Here is an 18,102-nt window from a genome sequence, read left to right as displayed (position 1 = left end):
AGAAAGCCAAACTAAGACAGGAAGTTTGGGGAGCTTAATATATGAAAAAGAGAGCTGAGGTAAGGTTCTCTGAGTAAATGTGGGAAGGCTGTTGTATATGGTAGAAGAATGGAGGAGAAACTTATGGAGTTGCTACCCCGGGCCTAAGAAGTGGCAGGTGAAGCGAGGCAAGTTCAAGCATCGTACTATCAGCTGGGAAAATTAACTAAACTTTGAAAAAGGGAAGATAATGGATATATCACATTACAAACTATAAAATGGGGTAGGCATCATGCAAAAAATAGTTTTAATCCATTTTGAAAGACATACACATGAAGAGAACAACAGCAGATTGAGCAGAACACCACTACCTGATACTGATGGCATTTAAATATTGTTTTTCCTCAGTGTATTCCAATGTGGTCTCTTGAAGACTGTAACACCTTGATCTTAACTGTTGTTTTGATGGTTTATAGATGAAACTGAAGGGTATAAGCTATATGCAAAACCTCAAAATGGCAGGGACAAAGAAAATGCAAACGCCTACATACCTATTGTAAATACAGCTCATAGCAACAAAAAATGATTTTGCTAATGTTATGTCTTCAGCAATCTTTAACTGGCTACACAAGCTGGCAAGTGGCAGACTATAGGAACAGAAATTGTTGCAGTGTACTTTGGATGGAACTTAGTAGTTTGAAGTATTTAAGGTCTAGTTGATAAGCTTGTTTATACTGTATATATACCCCAATACTGCTATTTTATTACTTCTGAAGAAATTCTTCCACTTATGGATCCATATAGTAGCTTCATATGGCAGTATTCCTGGCAGCATCAGCTTCATATCATAAAAAGATCAAGCACAGATTTTATTTTTATTTGCATAAATCCAAGTTACACTTCAAGTGGTTAGATCCTTTCTTTCACATTTCTCACCTTAAGCACACACCTTCCGTAGCTACCACAAAATATGCACCCATTCTAACAGACTGTAGCTGTTACTGGATTTTTTCAATCTTCTACTTATATCACTTGCTAACAACAATTTATAGTTATTTTCTCCATCTACATGAAATGGAGAGAAGTTGTAAGTTGCTGGCATTCTGTCTGTTGCAGGTCCAGCCAATATTAGAATGTGCAGCAGCTTTAAAACTCAATAGTAAAGTGTTAAATAAGTAGCAGTGTCAAAGCATCTCAAGGATTTAACATCTTGAGTTATTTTACACTATGCTACAAATGAGATGACAGATCTACACAGAAGTGTCTATTCTACACAACTCTTCATTAAAAGGGTTTGTCTTCACTGTCTTTTTCAACACTTCACACCCTTGTGCAACTATTAATTTAATGGAATAAAGATGATGACCATTAGAACTATTTCTTCAAACATTAGGAGTCTTCCCTTAGGAGGTCATGATATACAATCTGAATATTTCTGGATCAGCTGAAAAGTACAGAATGCATAGAATTTCCCACTGCCCTCTAATATTTTCACAGAAAAATAATTTATGCAAAACCATACTTATTCTCTCTACATAAAAACCTGAATTTCAAAGCATCTTTGTATCTTCCTTATGAAGTCAACTGGAAAAAGCATTTTTCTAGACCTGTAAATACTGTCTTTTAGAAGAAATGCTTGGTATCTTTGGTTTACTTATATGTTGGATGAGGAAAAACAAAAGTTTGAAAGGGAATGACTACCTAATTACCTGAGGTTCATCTTTCATTTCTCCTAACATGAATTTTGGGTAAGATCAGCTTTTTTGTAGGTGAAAAGAGAAATTCTCTGTGAAACAAAATGCTTATTTTAGTAGTGCATATTAAATAAGACAAGGCTTGATTAGTAAAACTAATCCTTAAGGATAGTTATAAAGCCAAAACTGGTAATTTTACTTATTCCAGAATTAGCAATCCTACTCTTTCTGTATCACCACCTTCTTTATAAATATAAAGTGTTACAAAAATATTCACAATAGTATTTCTATATTAATCTATTATTCCATATATTATTTTGAAAAAGTGCTTAAAGACACAGTATATGGACTGCAAACTCATAAGCTTCCAGTTGCCTAAAGCCCTGATCAAGTTGTTTAAACCCCTTGTTCTGTACTGAACAAGGAGGTGACAACTTTCATTTCTCCTCCTACAAATGCTCTTCCTACTTTTACATTTTCTTGTCAAATTAAGTAACAGTTACTTGGAAAAGTATAGTGTGACTTATGTTCAATGTCAGATGAGCAGTGTAGTTACTTCTAAATAGGAAGTTTCATCTCTAATGTAAGGCTCTGAGAAGTATGTAATTGCTTTCATTTTTTACCCTTCTTCTCATTATCCAATATTTTATATTCATCCAGCACAGCATGGCCGGTTTCCTTTGCAGTTCTCTTTACAACAGATTTTATACCAATATTTTCAATGTTAAATGCTGCAACACCAACATTGATTGCAGAATTCATAGCGTTGTCTGTAGCATGACCAGCATCCTCTCCATACCTAAGGAAAAGAGAGCAGTTTTGTAGATTTGTATACTTAAGATTTTAATCCTCACTGTAATTCTTTTGACAGCCAAAATTCAGGCATTACCAAGAAAAATAATAAGCACAGAGCCCAAATGTCTAAAGAATAAAATTAGAATTTATGAAGCCATTGAATAAAGGTTGCTCCTCTATCAGATTAATTGCTCTTTGAAAATACCAATATGCTTCTACTCTTTTTCTTCAAGAACGCTTCCAGTCTTTCTCCCTTTTTTCTCTCTGATTTTGAAGAGTAAAAAACCTATTTCCAGAATGGTAAGAAGGGAGGGGAGAGAAGTTTTATGCAATCACTAAGGTGCTTTTTCACTTTAGTTCTTAGGTAAAATTCCTACACTCTCTATATAGAAAGCCAACTGCATCCCAGGCTGCATCCAAAGGCCAGCAGGCGATTCTGCCCCTCTACTCTTGCCTTCTGAGACCCCCACCTGGAGTGCTCCATCATACAGAACTCCAAAAGAGTCAACAAACCTATCTTGAGAATGCAATGAAAATTATGAAGTGATGAAAACCTTTGGTCTCTCCCATGGGCTGTGAGTCCAGCTTCTTTGTGCTTTAGTGAGCAAGTTGGCAGTCTCAGACTAAGGACTCAATTGTGCACAGAGAGCACAATGAAGGAGAACAAGAGTACAGTGAGAGCAGTAACTCCAAATGTTCTGGGTAGCCAGACATTTCTCCAGAGAGCACTGCAGTCAGACAAACCAGGGCAAAGGGAAGCATTCCTGGCAGCATCAGAATCCCAGCAGTCAGCAGAGTTACTTTTTCCCTGTTCTTGTTATGACCAGAGGTTCTTTGAGGACCTCAAGATAGAGAGAAGCAAAGAACATCAAAGAACCCAAAAATCTACAATATATCAGTACAGCAGCCAGAGCATGTGGCTGGAACTGACAATGAGACCGAATAAAAAGAATTAGTGGGCTTTTTGTTTTGCCTTTAATTCTCTGATAGAGCAACAACCTTGAATCATCAACACTGGATTTGCAGGTCAAAGAATTAATCTCACAGCAGAAGTATTTGTCAGTTTGATTAGTTTGTCAATTTGATTATTTTCACATCAGGAGCATCATAAGCCAGCATAGCATCAGTAAAATAAGTAACCTCATTTAAAGCAGGATTGTAGTTTATCCAGTACAGTAAGAGCAACAACTTGCTGATGTCTGATAACTAATTTTTTAGTTTGCCTGCCTGAAGTGCGTAATTTTTAACTCTTTAAAAAACTGTGCAGATATATATACTGCATTTATTTAGATAGTTTTAAAAAGAGGTAGTGGCATGGAACTTTGGCAGACACATTACTTCTGAAGCTACATTTTCCCCCCCCATTCTCATCAACATGCATATGATGAGCATCTCTTTAAAATTCCATCCACAAGAGTACTGCAGCTAAATTTTGGCCATTTTATTTTTAATTAGAGACACTGATGGTGCTCCTTTAGCTCTGTTTCCATTAAGTGGAATTTAGCTCATTCACTAGTATTTTGAGTGGCAGACATCTTTGTCACTGAAATAAAAAACAGCTTATAGAAGGGAGATTATGTAAAATTTTGATCTAATTACAAGGATAGATTTTAAAGATTCCTTATCAAATATTTTCAATCATATTGCATTTAGCTACAACAGGTAGTTACTTATTGTTTTTCATTCTTAGTGTCTGTTGTCTGCTGATCTCCATATTTCCTATATTTGTATCTAAAATAAAAACATTAATTTGAATTTATGTGAAATGAGTACCAGTACAATTTCTCCTGACATTCCTACTGCAAACAAACATTAGCAATAAACCACAACTGACTAGAACTTTGCTATTTGGCCTCCTATTTGAAATGCATCACAACACAACCCTGAATGGCAATCTGCTTAATACTGTATGCTGTTTATAATACTGTAAACAACATAAATACTGTATGTTGTTTATCTTGTTACCATTGGCTTGTAGCCTGTATGCACTCTCAGCAATCCTTTTAGTATCTCTTTTGCTACATTTAAACCAATTCCATTTAAACTGCTTGCTTCTTCTTACTCCTCACTTTCTATTAAATCTATTGACCTTTTTGTGAGGGATGCATTTCATGTTTCACAGTTATTTCAGTATATTCCATTATTCTCCACAGCATATTCCAGTACATGCATACAGCTTTCATCTTTCCATCAACTTAGTATCATCATCTTAATCCCAAATGTTACTGTCCTCTTCCCCAACTATCTTCTTCTAAGAACATCTTTATTCTTCAAACGAGGCTATTCTATTATTGCTATATATGCCTTAGATTTCCCTACAAAATTTTCTTTTTTTGTACTGCCTTGCTTTAGCCAAACCTGCTGCAGACAAGGTTCTTTTATTTTTCATAAAATTAGCTAAATTTGCATAAATTCGGGATTAGAGCTCGGAGGTTTAATCCAGTAATTCTTTTCATAATGATATTATACAATAGAACGAAAATATAAATCTGAACATTATTTGTAAGACAGCTTGAAGCTGTAATACTTCTACAAAGAACTAGAACTACTTCTACAAGAACTAAAAAAAAAACCTTTCCATAATCATTTACTCGTTTCGGATTTTTGCATACAAGAGATGCTCATTACTGTGCACTTACCACCTTATCATGTGCTACATAATTACAGCAAAGGAGGCATTTCAGTTAGCTTCCCTGCACTTTCATAAGCTTTTTTTGCCAGTATTCAGAGACAATATCAGTGTGCTGTAGAAGATGAAAACAATAAAAACATAACTTACTTGTATTTGACCGTTTTTACAGTCTCAGTTGAAACACTTTTGGCAATGCACTTCGCTGCACTTTCTAAACCTTGCCACACTGTTGAAAACCCTGTAGAAACAATCAGCTTATTTGAGTTCATACCATTAAAAATATGCCATTAAAAAAATGTAAAGAATTTTTATTACCTTGAACTCCACTTGCTGCTACAACCAGAGCACCATCAAATGTAGATTTGCCATCTTTATCTTTCTTTAGGGATTCTGGAACTAATTTGCTGCCATGCTTCTTCACATGTGGAGCCAGCTCCCTTCCAACACAGCTCGCTATAGAACACACCCCTTCAACTACCATAAAATAATAGTATGCAGATTATTTAGTGAGAACACAGAACATCCTTCTTTAAAAGCAAAAAATAAAATAAATAAAATAAATTTTAAAAATAAAATCAATCTTCTTCACTCATAATTAACAGGAAGCTTCACTGAAGTCTTAAGTCATGCTTCTATTTAAATATGTTTATATGAGAGACAGCCTTTAATCCACATGTAAGTGCCCAACTGATACAAATCAACCTTATCTTTCAGGTTCTACACAGCTGCAAATCCTAAGAAACAAGTAAGGCTGGCCTTGTGAATAAAAAGTGCCTTAAAAGACATACATACACATCTCACACTCAAATTTCAATAAACTGTTTCCACTGCTTTGTTATCTCTAATTTGTAGATAGAGAACAAGTTGCTGCTTTCCTGACTTGTCTTCTGCAGAAGTCTTTCTTACAAGCATTCCAACTCTTCAAAGTAGTTTTATAAGATCAGCACAATTTACTTTTAAACTTGGATGAGTCACTAGACAGTAAATATAAACATTATATGCAATTAAATAATAAAATTAAATTACTGTGAGCTGTTAGGGTTTCCAGGCACCTCTGAATACCAGGCCACTTCTATTTTGATATTTATACATGGTCAGATGGACTTGTTTCAGGTGTGCGTGTTTAAAAATATGCACACACACGTTCTCTTGTGGTACTGTATGTTAGTAACCAGTGAGAGTAGAGGTTTAAAAAAATATGGTTACCCATTTAAAAAAAAAAAAAGACAACATTCTGAATTAACTGTCTAAAACTCTCAAAAGCATATCAAATTTAAGACTATATAGACTATTCTTTTAGGAAAGAAAAGAATGTCTCAAGGCCAAGTAATATGCACTAATGTTAAAGCACATCTCTTGCAGGAGATAACCAGGCACAAACTACTGATCTCTGAAGTTTATCAAGTCAGTAACTCCTCTAGTTTACTGGCTAGAGAAACCAGCTTGCATTTTACGAAGTTTTTATTATTTAAGGCAAAAATATGATATTCTATGAGATGGAAATTTTTACCTAAGAATTGGCTGACTTTCACAGCTCCACCAGTAGCCTGTTTTGCTACATGAAGCCCCTTGGCTACAGTTGGGTTGACTTCCACAGGCTTTTCTTCTGGTTGAATGTGCTCTCGCAGTTTAGAAGCTCCTTTGTGAATAGCTTTACCCGTGTATTCTGCTCCTTTCATTAGGCCCCAGCTTACCCAAGATGCACCTTCAAGGCAAAAATTGTTTTTCTTAGTATGTACAATTTTATGGACTGTGATTCTTTCAGCTATCCCTCCTCTGCAAAACAGGAATGTTTAGAAACATTCCTCACTGGAGTCTGCAATTATATTCTCCCCTGAATGGGCTAGCACAGAAATCCTGCAGTAATTTCTGCACCTATACCACCACTTTCTACATTCATTTCATTTACGTTTAACACAGCCAGCCCACATCCAAATGTCAGCCTAATACAGATACTCAGTTTTGTCATGGATATGCAAGCACCAGCTGAGTTAGAATTGATAGAACTGCACATCTCAATGCTATTAGCACTCAGAACATCATACAAACCCAACCCTCTAGCCCTCCTTGCAGATTCATATACAATCAGGTGGTGGTCATCAGAATATTCCAAAGGTTCTCAGAGGAACCACGTTTATCAGCAGAAATCACAAGAGATGCCTGCTGTCATATGTGTTCATGTAGAAGTAAAATTGTTCTGTCACGGTGGTTTGAGTCCCAGCAGGTGATATTCTAATAGAGTCAAAAGAGAAGCCAAACTCATTTGCAATGAACAAACTGTTGGCAATGGATTTATATTCTGCATGGTTTTTATAAAGCTCATCAAGGCATCCTTTAGAGGATCAACACTGGAACAAGGGAACAATTACTTCTGATCACTCTGCTTCTATCAGCACCCATGCATTTAGATGAAAATACTGTTTAAATGTCACTAACATTGGTTTCTATACAACATAAGTGCCCTTATTACAGCTGTACCTGACAAGATTCCATGGGCAACTTTCTCACTCCATTCTGGTAACTCTTTCTGATCTTCCACTTCTTCAGGTTGTGGCTGGATATGTACAGTCTGAGGCAAGTGAATTGCATCACTAGAGGCTTCAGAAGGCTGACAAGTGAAAGCAAACATCTGAGCATCTACTTTGCAACATATCATCAGTATTTCTGGTTTAGATCATACACATCCACTGTCAAATAATACTAAAATTGTGCATGCCTTGGGTAAATGTACAGAAACTCAAGCTAAATTTAACACTCAATTACTTTTTCCACAAAAATTCCAGACATCCAAAAAAAAGCTTATCAGGCAGGACAGCTTTTTTGTACACTTTTTTCATCCAGCTACAATGAAAAGGTTTGCTTGCCAATGCAGCCATATGGCCAAATAACTAAGCAGGGAAACTTTACACTACTAGTTCACTGGCAAAACAGATAAGAGACTGTCCATCTCTCATTTTTATCTTTTCGGACAGAAGTCAACTCTGTTGTTATTCAACATGGGAACTGCAGTCTTTGGTTAGAGAATCCAGCTCCACTAAAGGAATGCAGCTGTTGAGGTTGTTTTGTTCCTCATTCTTTCCTCACAAATTCAAAAATAAAGGAGATTATTCATGCTGTGTGCTGTTGCTGCTTTTTCAGACTGGCACAGCCAAGGAAAACATCAAACTGTGCACAATACTGACCCCTATTTAAGGCTGGGTGGACAGGTTCTTTGTTATTTCATGTCAAACTCTACAGTTTCTAGAGTAGATGTTAATCATTCAAACACAGCAACCACTACCACAGGCTGCTTACCGCTTCTAAAATGTCCAACATCACTTTATACAGTTTGCAGACAATGTATAATTAAACTTTACAGAAATCTAAAAAAATTGTAACAGGTTTAACTTTTTGTTAAGAGAACTTTTCCAATGTAAAAGTAAATAAGCCCCACAAGCATTTAAAAGATTGAAAGAACTACTAGTTAATGACAGAAAGAAAAAACCATTTTTGTTTAGTCTAGAAGAGTCTAAATGAGAGCATTTATAGATTAAACTCACAGGCAGATGAGAATACAGAATAGAGAACAGTATTTGCTATTACAGGGAATAACTTCCCCTGAAATATTTACTGGATATAAAAGCAGGGTATTGCACATGTTGTAGTAAAACCAACATTAACAGGAAAGAGGAGATGAAACCTTAGGAGGCTGCTACCCAGAAGCTTAACAATGTTATCACTGACATGTACTACATCATCATTTACTGCTTGACAGCAATGTGAAATCTTGGTGTTCAAGAAATGTCTTCAGAATGTGACCAAAACACTCTGCGGGCTGAGCAGGAGAAATTACCTCAATTAACAGCTACAGGTAAAAAACAAAACAAAAAAAACCAACCTATTAAAAAACCCAAACTATGTTCCAGATGTAATTTAGTTAAGCCACAGGTTGGGGCACTATAAAGAAAACCAGTCAACAAGACTTCTAAGATCTACCCTAAGGAGCAAAAATGGATTCTCTAATAAGACAGGGGACTCAGGATTGTAATTATATTAAATACAGTTGTCAGTTAGATCCTCATGATTACTATGTAAAACAGACACATTAAATGGCCATCAGACTAGGTTTTGGAATACTTGTGCTATATCACAGTTTTTAAGACTTCAGAAAAGTGCTGATTTGAAATGTGGCAGGCTGCAGCAACAGAACTGGTGACTGACAAGAAACCAAACTATAACACCACAAAAAAGCCATCCAACAAAAAAAAAATAACCACAGGACACAGCACACACAGCTGCTGTCAATCAAATCAGCAATTCTAACATGCATTTCTGTGACTTTTTTTTTTTTTTTTACTATAGGATTTTGGAATGTCCTGGGATTTACCTGGACTTTGTGGCCAGACCTCTGTTTAAATTTATCTTCAAAATGTGCTCTCATAGTTGCTGGGAGCTCTGAAGGTAACCCTACTCTCTCATGGGATCCTGGCACCTGTGACATCGCATCAGGGAACATTAACAAAAAACACAAACTTTTAGGAAAATATGGAACTAATAAGATATCCAATTTGAACTACTTCTACGCAGGAAAAATTACAGTATTTTATCCAGTGAGTGAATATCACATAATTCTGTAGTACTTTCCTCTTTTACTTAAAAGTTATTGGCCTCCTCTGCTAGTGAAATTCCCTGCTGAACTCACTGGGATTTACACTATAACAGTGTATTTACACTATAACATTTACACTATAACACTATAACTCCGCCCTCATGGGATGCTCTAAACTGGTCCTTCATTATCAATGAATTCAGCTTTTGGTGAATCAACAAAATTCTTGCATGAAAAAATTTAATCATGCTATAATCTTTTAAGAAGTTATTGATCACCACTCTTCCAGAAATGATGCTCCAGGGCTCTTACAGTATATTTTCCACTTTATTACAAATCATTGAATTTTACTGCACATTTCTTAGACTATGGGGTTTTTTTTTGTTCTCTCTACCTGTCAATATCTTACTGCAATAAGGCACCAGATTTATCTACTTTGAGATCCCATTGGAAGGCAGATTTCTGAGGTACATACTATTTTCACAGATCTTCTCTGATGTGGCTTAACGTTTTTTAACTGTAAACACATTTGGGCACAACATTCCAAGAATGCCAGCATCAAAACTACACAGAGAGTTACGTGCATGCACACATAAGAAAAAGCATGCTTTCTCCTGAACACATGATTTCATTTTGGGTCCTATGTTCTCTTTCAGAAAAATAGAGAAAATATAAAAAATGGTCTCAAACTCCGCTCTGTGCTTACAATTTAGTATTTAAAAATTTCTGTTTGTCTCATCTCATAGGACCTACAGTTTCATTACAATGCTGCTTTATCATGGCTACTTTATCTATTTCTCACAGATGAACTTACCACCAAGACAAAAATCTGTCATTTTACCCAACTAAATGTAAATGTGAGAATATATTGATGATTTATACCTTTCCTTATTGGCTTATAACAGACTGCCCAGAAATTTACCTGGATTCGTAGGTCAGACATCTGTTTCAACAGATCCTCAAACAGCTCTCTGTCAGCTGCTGGAAGTTCTGAAGACAGCACTACTCCCACGTAGGACCCTGGTATCTGGGACATTGTGTCGGGGAACATGTAGACCCCAGTATTGCAGCACAGAACAGGAGACTGGGTGCACATCAGAGGATACAACCAGTCACAAACCTAGGAAAAACAAGTACATAGAATCAAAGGATGCTTTTTAAAAGAAAACTAGGCAGAGCATACTAATACACATCATAAACTTGATTTTCCATAAAGTTTCTAGTGGAACCTTCTAGTGAAAGGTTCCCTGCTGATGACAGCGGGGTTGGAATTAAATTATCTTTATGGTCCATTACAACTCAAACTGTTTTATGATTCTATGATGAAAAATAAAAAGCCTTATACCATCTTGAAAAAAAGAAAAACAATTCCCATGTGATTCTGGAACTATCATTCTTGATTAGTTCTGACAGTCTAATATAGAGAAAATACTAATTTTCACAGGACTAGAATTCAGGCTGATACCCTCTTAACTGAGGTCTCATCTTGAGACCCAGATGAAAAGAACTGCCAAGCAAGTCAGGATTCACAGCACCTATACCACTTTGGAGACCTCAGGACAGGTTTATATGACAGGACTAATAGAAATGCATGGCTGTCACTGGCCTACTATTGAAGACGCCTAACATGAGTGGAGCTGAACAGCAGACCCCAAATCAGGATCCAGCAGACTCCCCAAACCAGCCAATCTCAGCTGTAACAAGAAGACCCAAAGTCAGAATCCAGACCAGAAATACTATGTTCATTACAGAACATGCTCACATGAAGCAGTAAGGACTGAAAAACTACAAATAATGCATCTTTTTTTATTTAAGGTTCTGAGTCTGGATTAACATGGACCCTCAAATTTCAAATTATCAGTTACCATAACTGCAATACCTTATCACTAATTGAGAATTAAGTGGGTAGCACCCAACACCATTTTATCCTGATTTGTTATAATAGGTGAATCAAAATGTCTTCTCTACATGACAAAATAAGTCAATTTTATGAAATGGAAAGACATGTTAAGTCAAGTCCTTTACATACTGGAATTCACCAGAACAGTGAGCACTTGAAAACCTTAGGAAGACACAGAGGTGCTTTTCACAGCACGAAAGAGTCGTAGAAGTGTGTACTTGCAGAAAACCATTTCTGCAACACCTGAAACATCCTTTGTTTTACCACAGGGATATTTAGACTCACAAGAGCAAGAACCTAAGAAGACTGCCTGTTAGAGCTTTACCACGGTTCTTGAAATTTTAATTAAAGGAGAAAATTATTTTCCTGTTACCTGAAGAAACGCCGGTGGACGATTCCGAGCAGTTTCACTATTTGTATCCAAGAACTTCACGATGCGCAGATATCCAGGATATGAAGGAGCACTAACCTGCCCGTCAGGAGTCACAAAAAATATCTGTACTCCTTGGGGAATCAAGATCAGCTCATCTGCATCCACTCCCAGGTTTTCCAGGGGAGGAGGCTGAGTACATTTGTTGTGGTAGTAGTCCTCACTGACAGAAGAAAACTCCCCGGAGTCTGTGCCGTAGGACACAGTAAAGTGGCCATTGGTAGCTTGAGGAGTATAGGCAGGAGGTGCTTCATTTGGCAGACAAAGAGGTTTTGCAGATGATGGACTCATAGCTGGAATTTGCCCCTGACTCACAGCTGCACCACTTCCATCTGCTGCAGGCAACTGACTTGGAACCAACAGAGAATTAGGGGGAGGGGGTCTTTCTGGCTTTTCTTTGGAAGGAATGGAGGGGTATAACTTGGGCACCCCAGGAGGGATATCCATCATAGCAGGAGATGCTGGTACTGGTGGGGTGTTTTGCTCTAGACTGCCAAGTCGAGCACGAACATTTTGCAGGGTCTCTCTCATCTTCTGTTGCATTTGCCTGGCAGACTCCCACTGGGACCCCACACACGCAGGACCCTCTGATGGAATGCTAACTCCTCGGAGCAAGTGGTCAAGCCCTTGCTCATAGTAACTTCTTGCCTCTTCCTTCTGACCCAGTTCATCTGTATTCAGTCCTTTATTGATAAAAAAAAAGGCTTTCCTGTACTCTTCATTAATGGCTTTAATATTTGCATCTTCTTGCATAACCGGATCCCGCAGTTGTTCCATTACTGCAAATTGGAATAAAAATCAATAAGAATATACAGAGAGAAAGCCAAACAATATTTACCTTAGAATAAAATGTCTTCTTAATGATGACCCTACTGCCTGTATTAGCAGAAATCTATCTAGTTGCTTGGAACAGTGTCTGATATGTTATGGTTATCTCCTAATAACATTCAGATTCAGCTGATATGATTCCAATGCAAAGAATCTATAACCATCAAATCTAGCCACATCACAAATATTTACTTCTTAAAAATTAAACATCAGAAGAACATGGACATGCCTGATACTAAATTTTTCATCTTCAATATCAGTAGCAAACAAGAGGAATAAACAAATAACTTTTAAAAAATCTAACTTTCCCAAAAACATCTCTAAGGTTTTAAAAAATTCAGTTACCATTTTGTATATTTAAATAAAGGCTGTACTTACAAACAGTACATTTCCATTTGAATAATTTAAGATAAAGCACTCAACAGATTTTTAGATCTCGATCAACTAACATCAACAAACAAAACAGTGAAATACTTTGAACAGTTAAAGCTGTGCTTTACAAAATAAAAACATGGAATCACTTATTTCCTTTACAGTGTTTATAGAGTGAGAAAAGGCAATTGTTATTTTACAATCCTTGCTCCCCTGGTGACAAAAATTGGAAGTATCAACATGTATAAAAGTTTGCAGGTTCTAGGTCTGTTTTGGAATGTATTCCTCAAACTGCCTGATGTATTTCAACTAAAAAGAGGAAAAGAATCCAGTAGGCTTAAGTACTGGATAACTCATTGTTTTAACTGTACACATATTGTCAGTCTTGGCCAAACACAGGAAATACAAATAATAAATTCGAACCAATGAATTTGGGTTTGGTTTGGGTTGTTTGCTGGCAGCCTTGAGAGGCATTGTTAATTTAGGAACATCAGGCAATTACACTAGAAGAGAATAATGATCCTGGGGCACAAAAATGGGATACTATGTTAAATTTAAGAGCAGATATTTTCAAGCAAAACCATTACCACATTCTCTGCTGTAAGGGAGATGAAAGAAAGGAGACATCTGTCAATCACAATGATATTAAGCCACAGAAAACATGGGGTAAGTAAAATCCAAAGTGCAAAACTAAAAATACTTCCACTACATGGGCAGAAGAATTAACACCACCGTACAGGGCATTGGTGAGAATTCACACACTGAGCCACATCCAAGGAAGCTGTGCCAGAAGAGGAAGTGGTGGGCAGGTTTTTTTCCTGATGAATCAATCACTCTTCCCTACAAAGGTGTAGGTTTGGCTTACCAAGGCAATACAACAAGAAACTGGATTAGTCTTTACAAATATAATGGGTGAAAAGAAGAAAGTAAATTAGTAAATAGTAAATAATTACTGGGAATTAAAAAATAATTAAATCCACACTTATAATAAAATCCTGAAATAGTACCTACATTTAAGTTTTCTTAATGTCTCTTCCTGTTTTAGACTATCAACAAGCTAAAAAAATATAATCTGGAAAATATCCTTCCTCTACTCCAAGAAAAACAGAGAAACTTACGAAGTGCAGGTCACGAAAAGATTTTAAAGAGGCAAAGGATGCTTGTTCTACTTCCACACTCTATAATGAAAATGCAAACAGCATTTGGGTGACTGATGCATCTGCAGTCACACAACAGAAGTGCCATGTATCTGTTTTTATGATGCTACAGAATCCAATTTCACGTAAAAGTCAAATGTGTGGTTTCAGTACAATAACAGAACCGTAGTTCAGAATATAACAGGGGTGCTTGAGAAGGCAGCCCAGTGGAATGGGTCAGCAGCAGCTCAAGCCACCAGGTTCACTGCCCATCATGTAGCAACTTTTGGTCTAGAGGAGATTTTTCTGATTGACTGCAATCACTTGTTGCCAAGAGGCTCAGCATCTTTAAGCTAAAGAACAACACTGGCATAAGTGCGTATTTACTAATCACCAAGAACATCACCTTTAGAAGTTAAAAGTATGCTCCTGACCAGCACAACAGCAAACAATTAGAGCAAAAGCAATTGGAAAAAACTCCTTACAAGGTTGTGAATATAGCTGGATCCTTACAGCAACAAAACCTGGTGACAGCCAAACCACATCACTGTGTGTCAACACTTCCATTTACTATTGAAAAATCCATTTTTCCTTTTAATTAGGGTATGAATATAAAAACCATTTAACAGTAAAGACTCTGATTTGAAAATTTTAAGACTCTAATCTGAGAATTGTAGGTTCTTAAAACACAGAAAATGCTTAGAAGACTGAGAATAACAGAAAAAATTAATCTGTCATCACCATTTACTTCTCTATTAAGCAAAATGTACTTGTTTAAGATTTTAGTGCCTGTATCCACAAGCTTTCTAAAGGCTTTCTAAGGCTTTCTAAAGGCTTGAAGTAAATGATTCATTTGTGTGAACACAACTGCAGTACAAGTCCCCTTTGACCCACGTTTATTGATTTGTTGGGGTTTTTTTTCCTGGGTGAGGCTAATGCAAAGATACTTTACAGGTTTCAAATAAGTCTTTTGCTAATGATTGTTAGCATATAACAAGAAGAGACATCAAGTAAAATCATAACTACATTTCAACTTAATATTTAATTAATTTACTCTTCACTGTACAGTTCTCATACTGACAACAGCACTGTTCTTGCTAAAGCTCAGTCTTTAATGGCACCAGAAAAGATCTGTAAGGAAATGGAGATGTCAGCACATCAGTGTCCACACAGCACTGGTGCACAGCAGAGCTACAAAAGCTGGCTCAGGAACTCCGATTGTCTGAAACATCCCAAGTTTGTGGTATACGTGCAGCACAGTCACCTCCAAATAATGCATTTGGTTGGCAGAGCACTTGGAAATGGAGGAAGGACTTCACAGTAGATTTCAAGCTAAACATGTGAGAACTAGAAGTCAGCCCAAATAAATTAATTTAATTCATTCTTAGTAATTGATTAAAACTAATACAAAAGAATTACATAAGCTTGTCTAATTGCTCCCTCACAACACAAGAATAAATATTCTCTGAAAAAGAACATTTAAATAGCAATCTGATCACATCCAAGGAATATCCTCATTTGCTATTATTTTCAGCGTACGATCTTAATATAGCATTTAAGTGTCCTGCATATTTCAATATTTATCTGTAATCCACTCCTGTACAATGACAAATCTCATTTCCTCTGTTTTAAAGCTGTAATAAATGGAAAAATGTGTTTTACTGCATACTGACAGCACTGCGAGCCAATCTTTGTTCCTATGGCCTGTTCTGATCAGCCCAGATCTGTACCATTTAGTGTTAATTAAGATATAGAGGAACTTTGTATCAGAGAAAGCCAGTCCAAAACTGAGGCAAGAGCTAAAGGGCGCTGTAGATAATCACAGATCAGTCAAGCACTTGAGCCCTTTTTCTTCTATCAGTACAGATATACTCTGTGGTTTTAAGTGACTTGACCAAAGGAGGCTACAGTGCAACAATGAAACTTGAGTTTAATTCAATATTGTAAGCTACCATCTCATCCATCCTTCCTCTCAAGCAGGAGAAGTCCACTCCATTAAAAAGTAATGTATATTAACAAAAATACAAGTCAATGATGGATCTCACTGCTAGACTGTAAGCATGAAGTCTAAGGCTTATTAAGAGGATTAAACAGCCTGACTGACAGAGGCAGGATACACATGCCAACTCACTATTTTTGAAGGACAGTAGGGGAGGAAAATGCAAATCAAATTTTTAAAAACCCCTGAACTAAAACACCCTTAATCCAAGAGTTCTTACTTGCCAACTGTTTTTCTCTCAGCCACCACGTAAGAAGTACCACACAAACACAATTGTTTAAGCCTTATTTCTGTATGAAAGGAGCAAGTAAGAAAGTATTAGTAACTGTCAAGAATTGAAAGAATTAAATGGTATCTAGAATATAAACTAATACAAGCCAGGTACTAGCTAAGAAATTTACCTTTTTTATGCATTTAGCTTATTTAAATTGTTTAAAGAAGCCTTTAAATTTTTCATTGTGGTGGCCTACTCCAAGTTTTTAAGCAAAAAAATTAATTTGTCATGCTAGATAATATCACAGACTAGACAACAGAAAGAGTGCTATTAGAGTAATTCTTCCTCTCAAAATTACCAAATACTTCAGTGAACTGCCATCCTCTGACATTGCAACCTACACCTTCTTCTCAGGCTGGTATGCTAGCACCTACATACCGACATTCACCCAGCCAGCATGTCTAATCTTCCTCATCTACTGCTGCGTTAAGATTATTTCTGTCCAAATAAAAGAAATTCCTTCTTGGTCAGCGCCTCCACCACATGCTGTCAGCACAGAGCTTTCAGACCCCGGGTGCCTACTCGTCACTTGTCTAAAAGAGAAAGCAGAAAAGCAGGGTGCAGATACTGCCCTTCCCCTCGCAGCCGCGCTGCCCCGCACTGACGTTCTTCGCAGCACGAAGTACGAAGACATCGTACTATCATTCCAAAACATTGCAAGATCGTCATGGAAAATTCAGTGTTATGTAAGACTGCTATTTAATACTATTTCATTAGCTATGTGTGCCTGCCGGTTTCTGATCACTACCAACGTTTTACCAAATTCAAGAAACTCAAATCGGTCTGACACGAATCCTTTAAAAACAAAACAACAAGACAAAATAAAAGGAGCAGCTTTCCGAAGTACTCTGACAAATAATCTCTCAAGACACTCAATGCATTATTTACCATCAGGGTCACCTCAACCTGCCCCGATCCCGGCCCTCCCCGCCTCTCCCTGCCACCACCTGCCCGCGGGGTTCCCGGCTCTCCGGCGGCCGCCCCACGGCCTCGGCCCGCTCCGCTGCCTCCCCCGGCCCGCCCCGCTACAACCAGCGCCCCGGCTCCGCAGGGAGCCCCGACAGCCCAGCAGGGCCCGACCCCGCGCCCGCCTCACCGAGCCGGGAGCCTCCACGGCGCTCAGCCCGGCCACGCCTGGACCGGCCCGGCCCGGCCCGATCAGTCCCGCCCCCGGCCGGGGCAGGCGGCGCGGGCGGGGCCGAAGGGTCGCGGCTGTGGCGTCACCCGGGGCGGGCCGGCCTGAGTCTGGGGCGGAGCTTTGCAAATTAATAAATAACGCTGGAGTGCGGAGTTTTGTCCTAGTTTTGGTGTTTTGTTTTGGTTTGGGGTTTTTTGTTTTTTTTGTTTTTTCTTTTTTTTTTTTCTGCTTGTTTGGCTGTTTTTATTTTGGAGGTTTGCTTGTTTGTTTGTTTCTTTTTCTGAAGGGGGTTTTTTGGGGGGAGGGTTGAAAGGCTATACGAGATTAAAAATGCAAA

General features: G+C 37.6%; 1 protein-coding gene across 6 annotated transcripts; it reads right to left on the bottom strand.

Annotated features, from left to right (window-relative positions):
- Positions 1 to 258: 258 nt before the first annotated feature.
- SPART (spartin) lies at positions 259 to 17,856 on the bottom strand. 6 transcript variants are annotated; one of them, XM_064408997.1, is made up of 10 exons: positions 13,956 to 14,066; positions 11,962 to 12,797; positions 10,611 to 10,808; positions 9,467 to 9,571; positions 7,579 to 7,708; positions 6,611 to 6,805; positions 5,416 to 5,574; positions 5,248 to 5,338; positions 4,139 to 4,199; positions 2,333 to 2,472 (listed from the first exon to the last, which is right to left on the bottom strand). In XM_064408997.1, exons 1-9 carry the CDS (start codon positions 13,960 to 13,962, stop codon positions 4,139 to 4,141), a joined length of 1,782 nt encoding a protein of 593 aa, XP_064265067.1. In that variant the 5' UTR covers positions 13,963 to 14,066; the 3' UTR covers positions 2,333 to 2,472. The 6 variants fall into 6 exon arrangements, with proteins under 6 accessions (XP_064265063.1, XP_064265065.1, XP_064265064.1 ...); XM_064408993.1 differs by lacking the exons at positions 4,139 to 4,199; positions 13,956 to 14,066 and adding an exon at positions 17,724 to 17,856 and having other exon boundaries at positions 259 to 2,472; XM_064408995.1 differs by lacking the exons at positions 4,139 to 4,199; positions 13,956 to 14,066 and adding an exon at positions 17,575 to 17,595 and having other exon boundaries at positions 259 to 2,472.
- Positions 17,857 to 18,102: the final 246 nt, after the last annotated feature.

This window comes from Passer domesticus, chromosome 2, assembly GCF_036417665.1.
Source record: "Passer domesticus isolate bPasDom1 chromosome 2, bPasDom1.hap1, whole genome shotgun sequence".
NCBI lineage: Eukaryota > Metazoa > Chordata > Aves > Passeriformes > Passeridae > Passer > Passer domesticus.
The sequence above is the reverse complement of the archived record's forward strand: the minus strand, read 5'-3'. Positions and strand labels throughout refer to the sequence as shown.

Excerpts from the sequence above, each read along its gene's own strand:
- SPART (XM_064408991.1), bottom strand. Across the intron at positions 6,806-7,578 it reads TGCCCATGGAATCTTGTCAG|GTGCATCTTGGGTAAGCTGG; the intron begins GTACAGCTGTAA and ends TTTGCCTTGAAG. Across the intron at positions 5,575-6,610 it reads GAAAGTCAGCCAATTCTTAG|TTGAAGGGGTGTGTTCTATA; the intron begins GTAAAAATTTCC and ends ATTTTATGGTAG.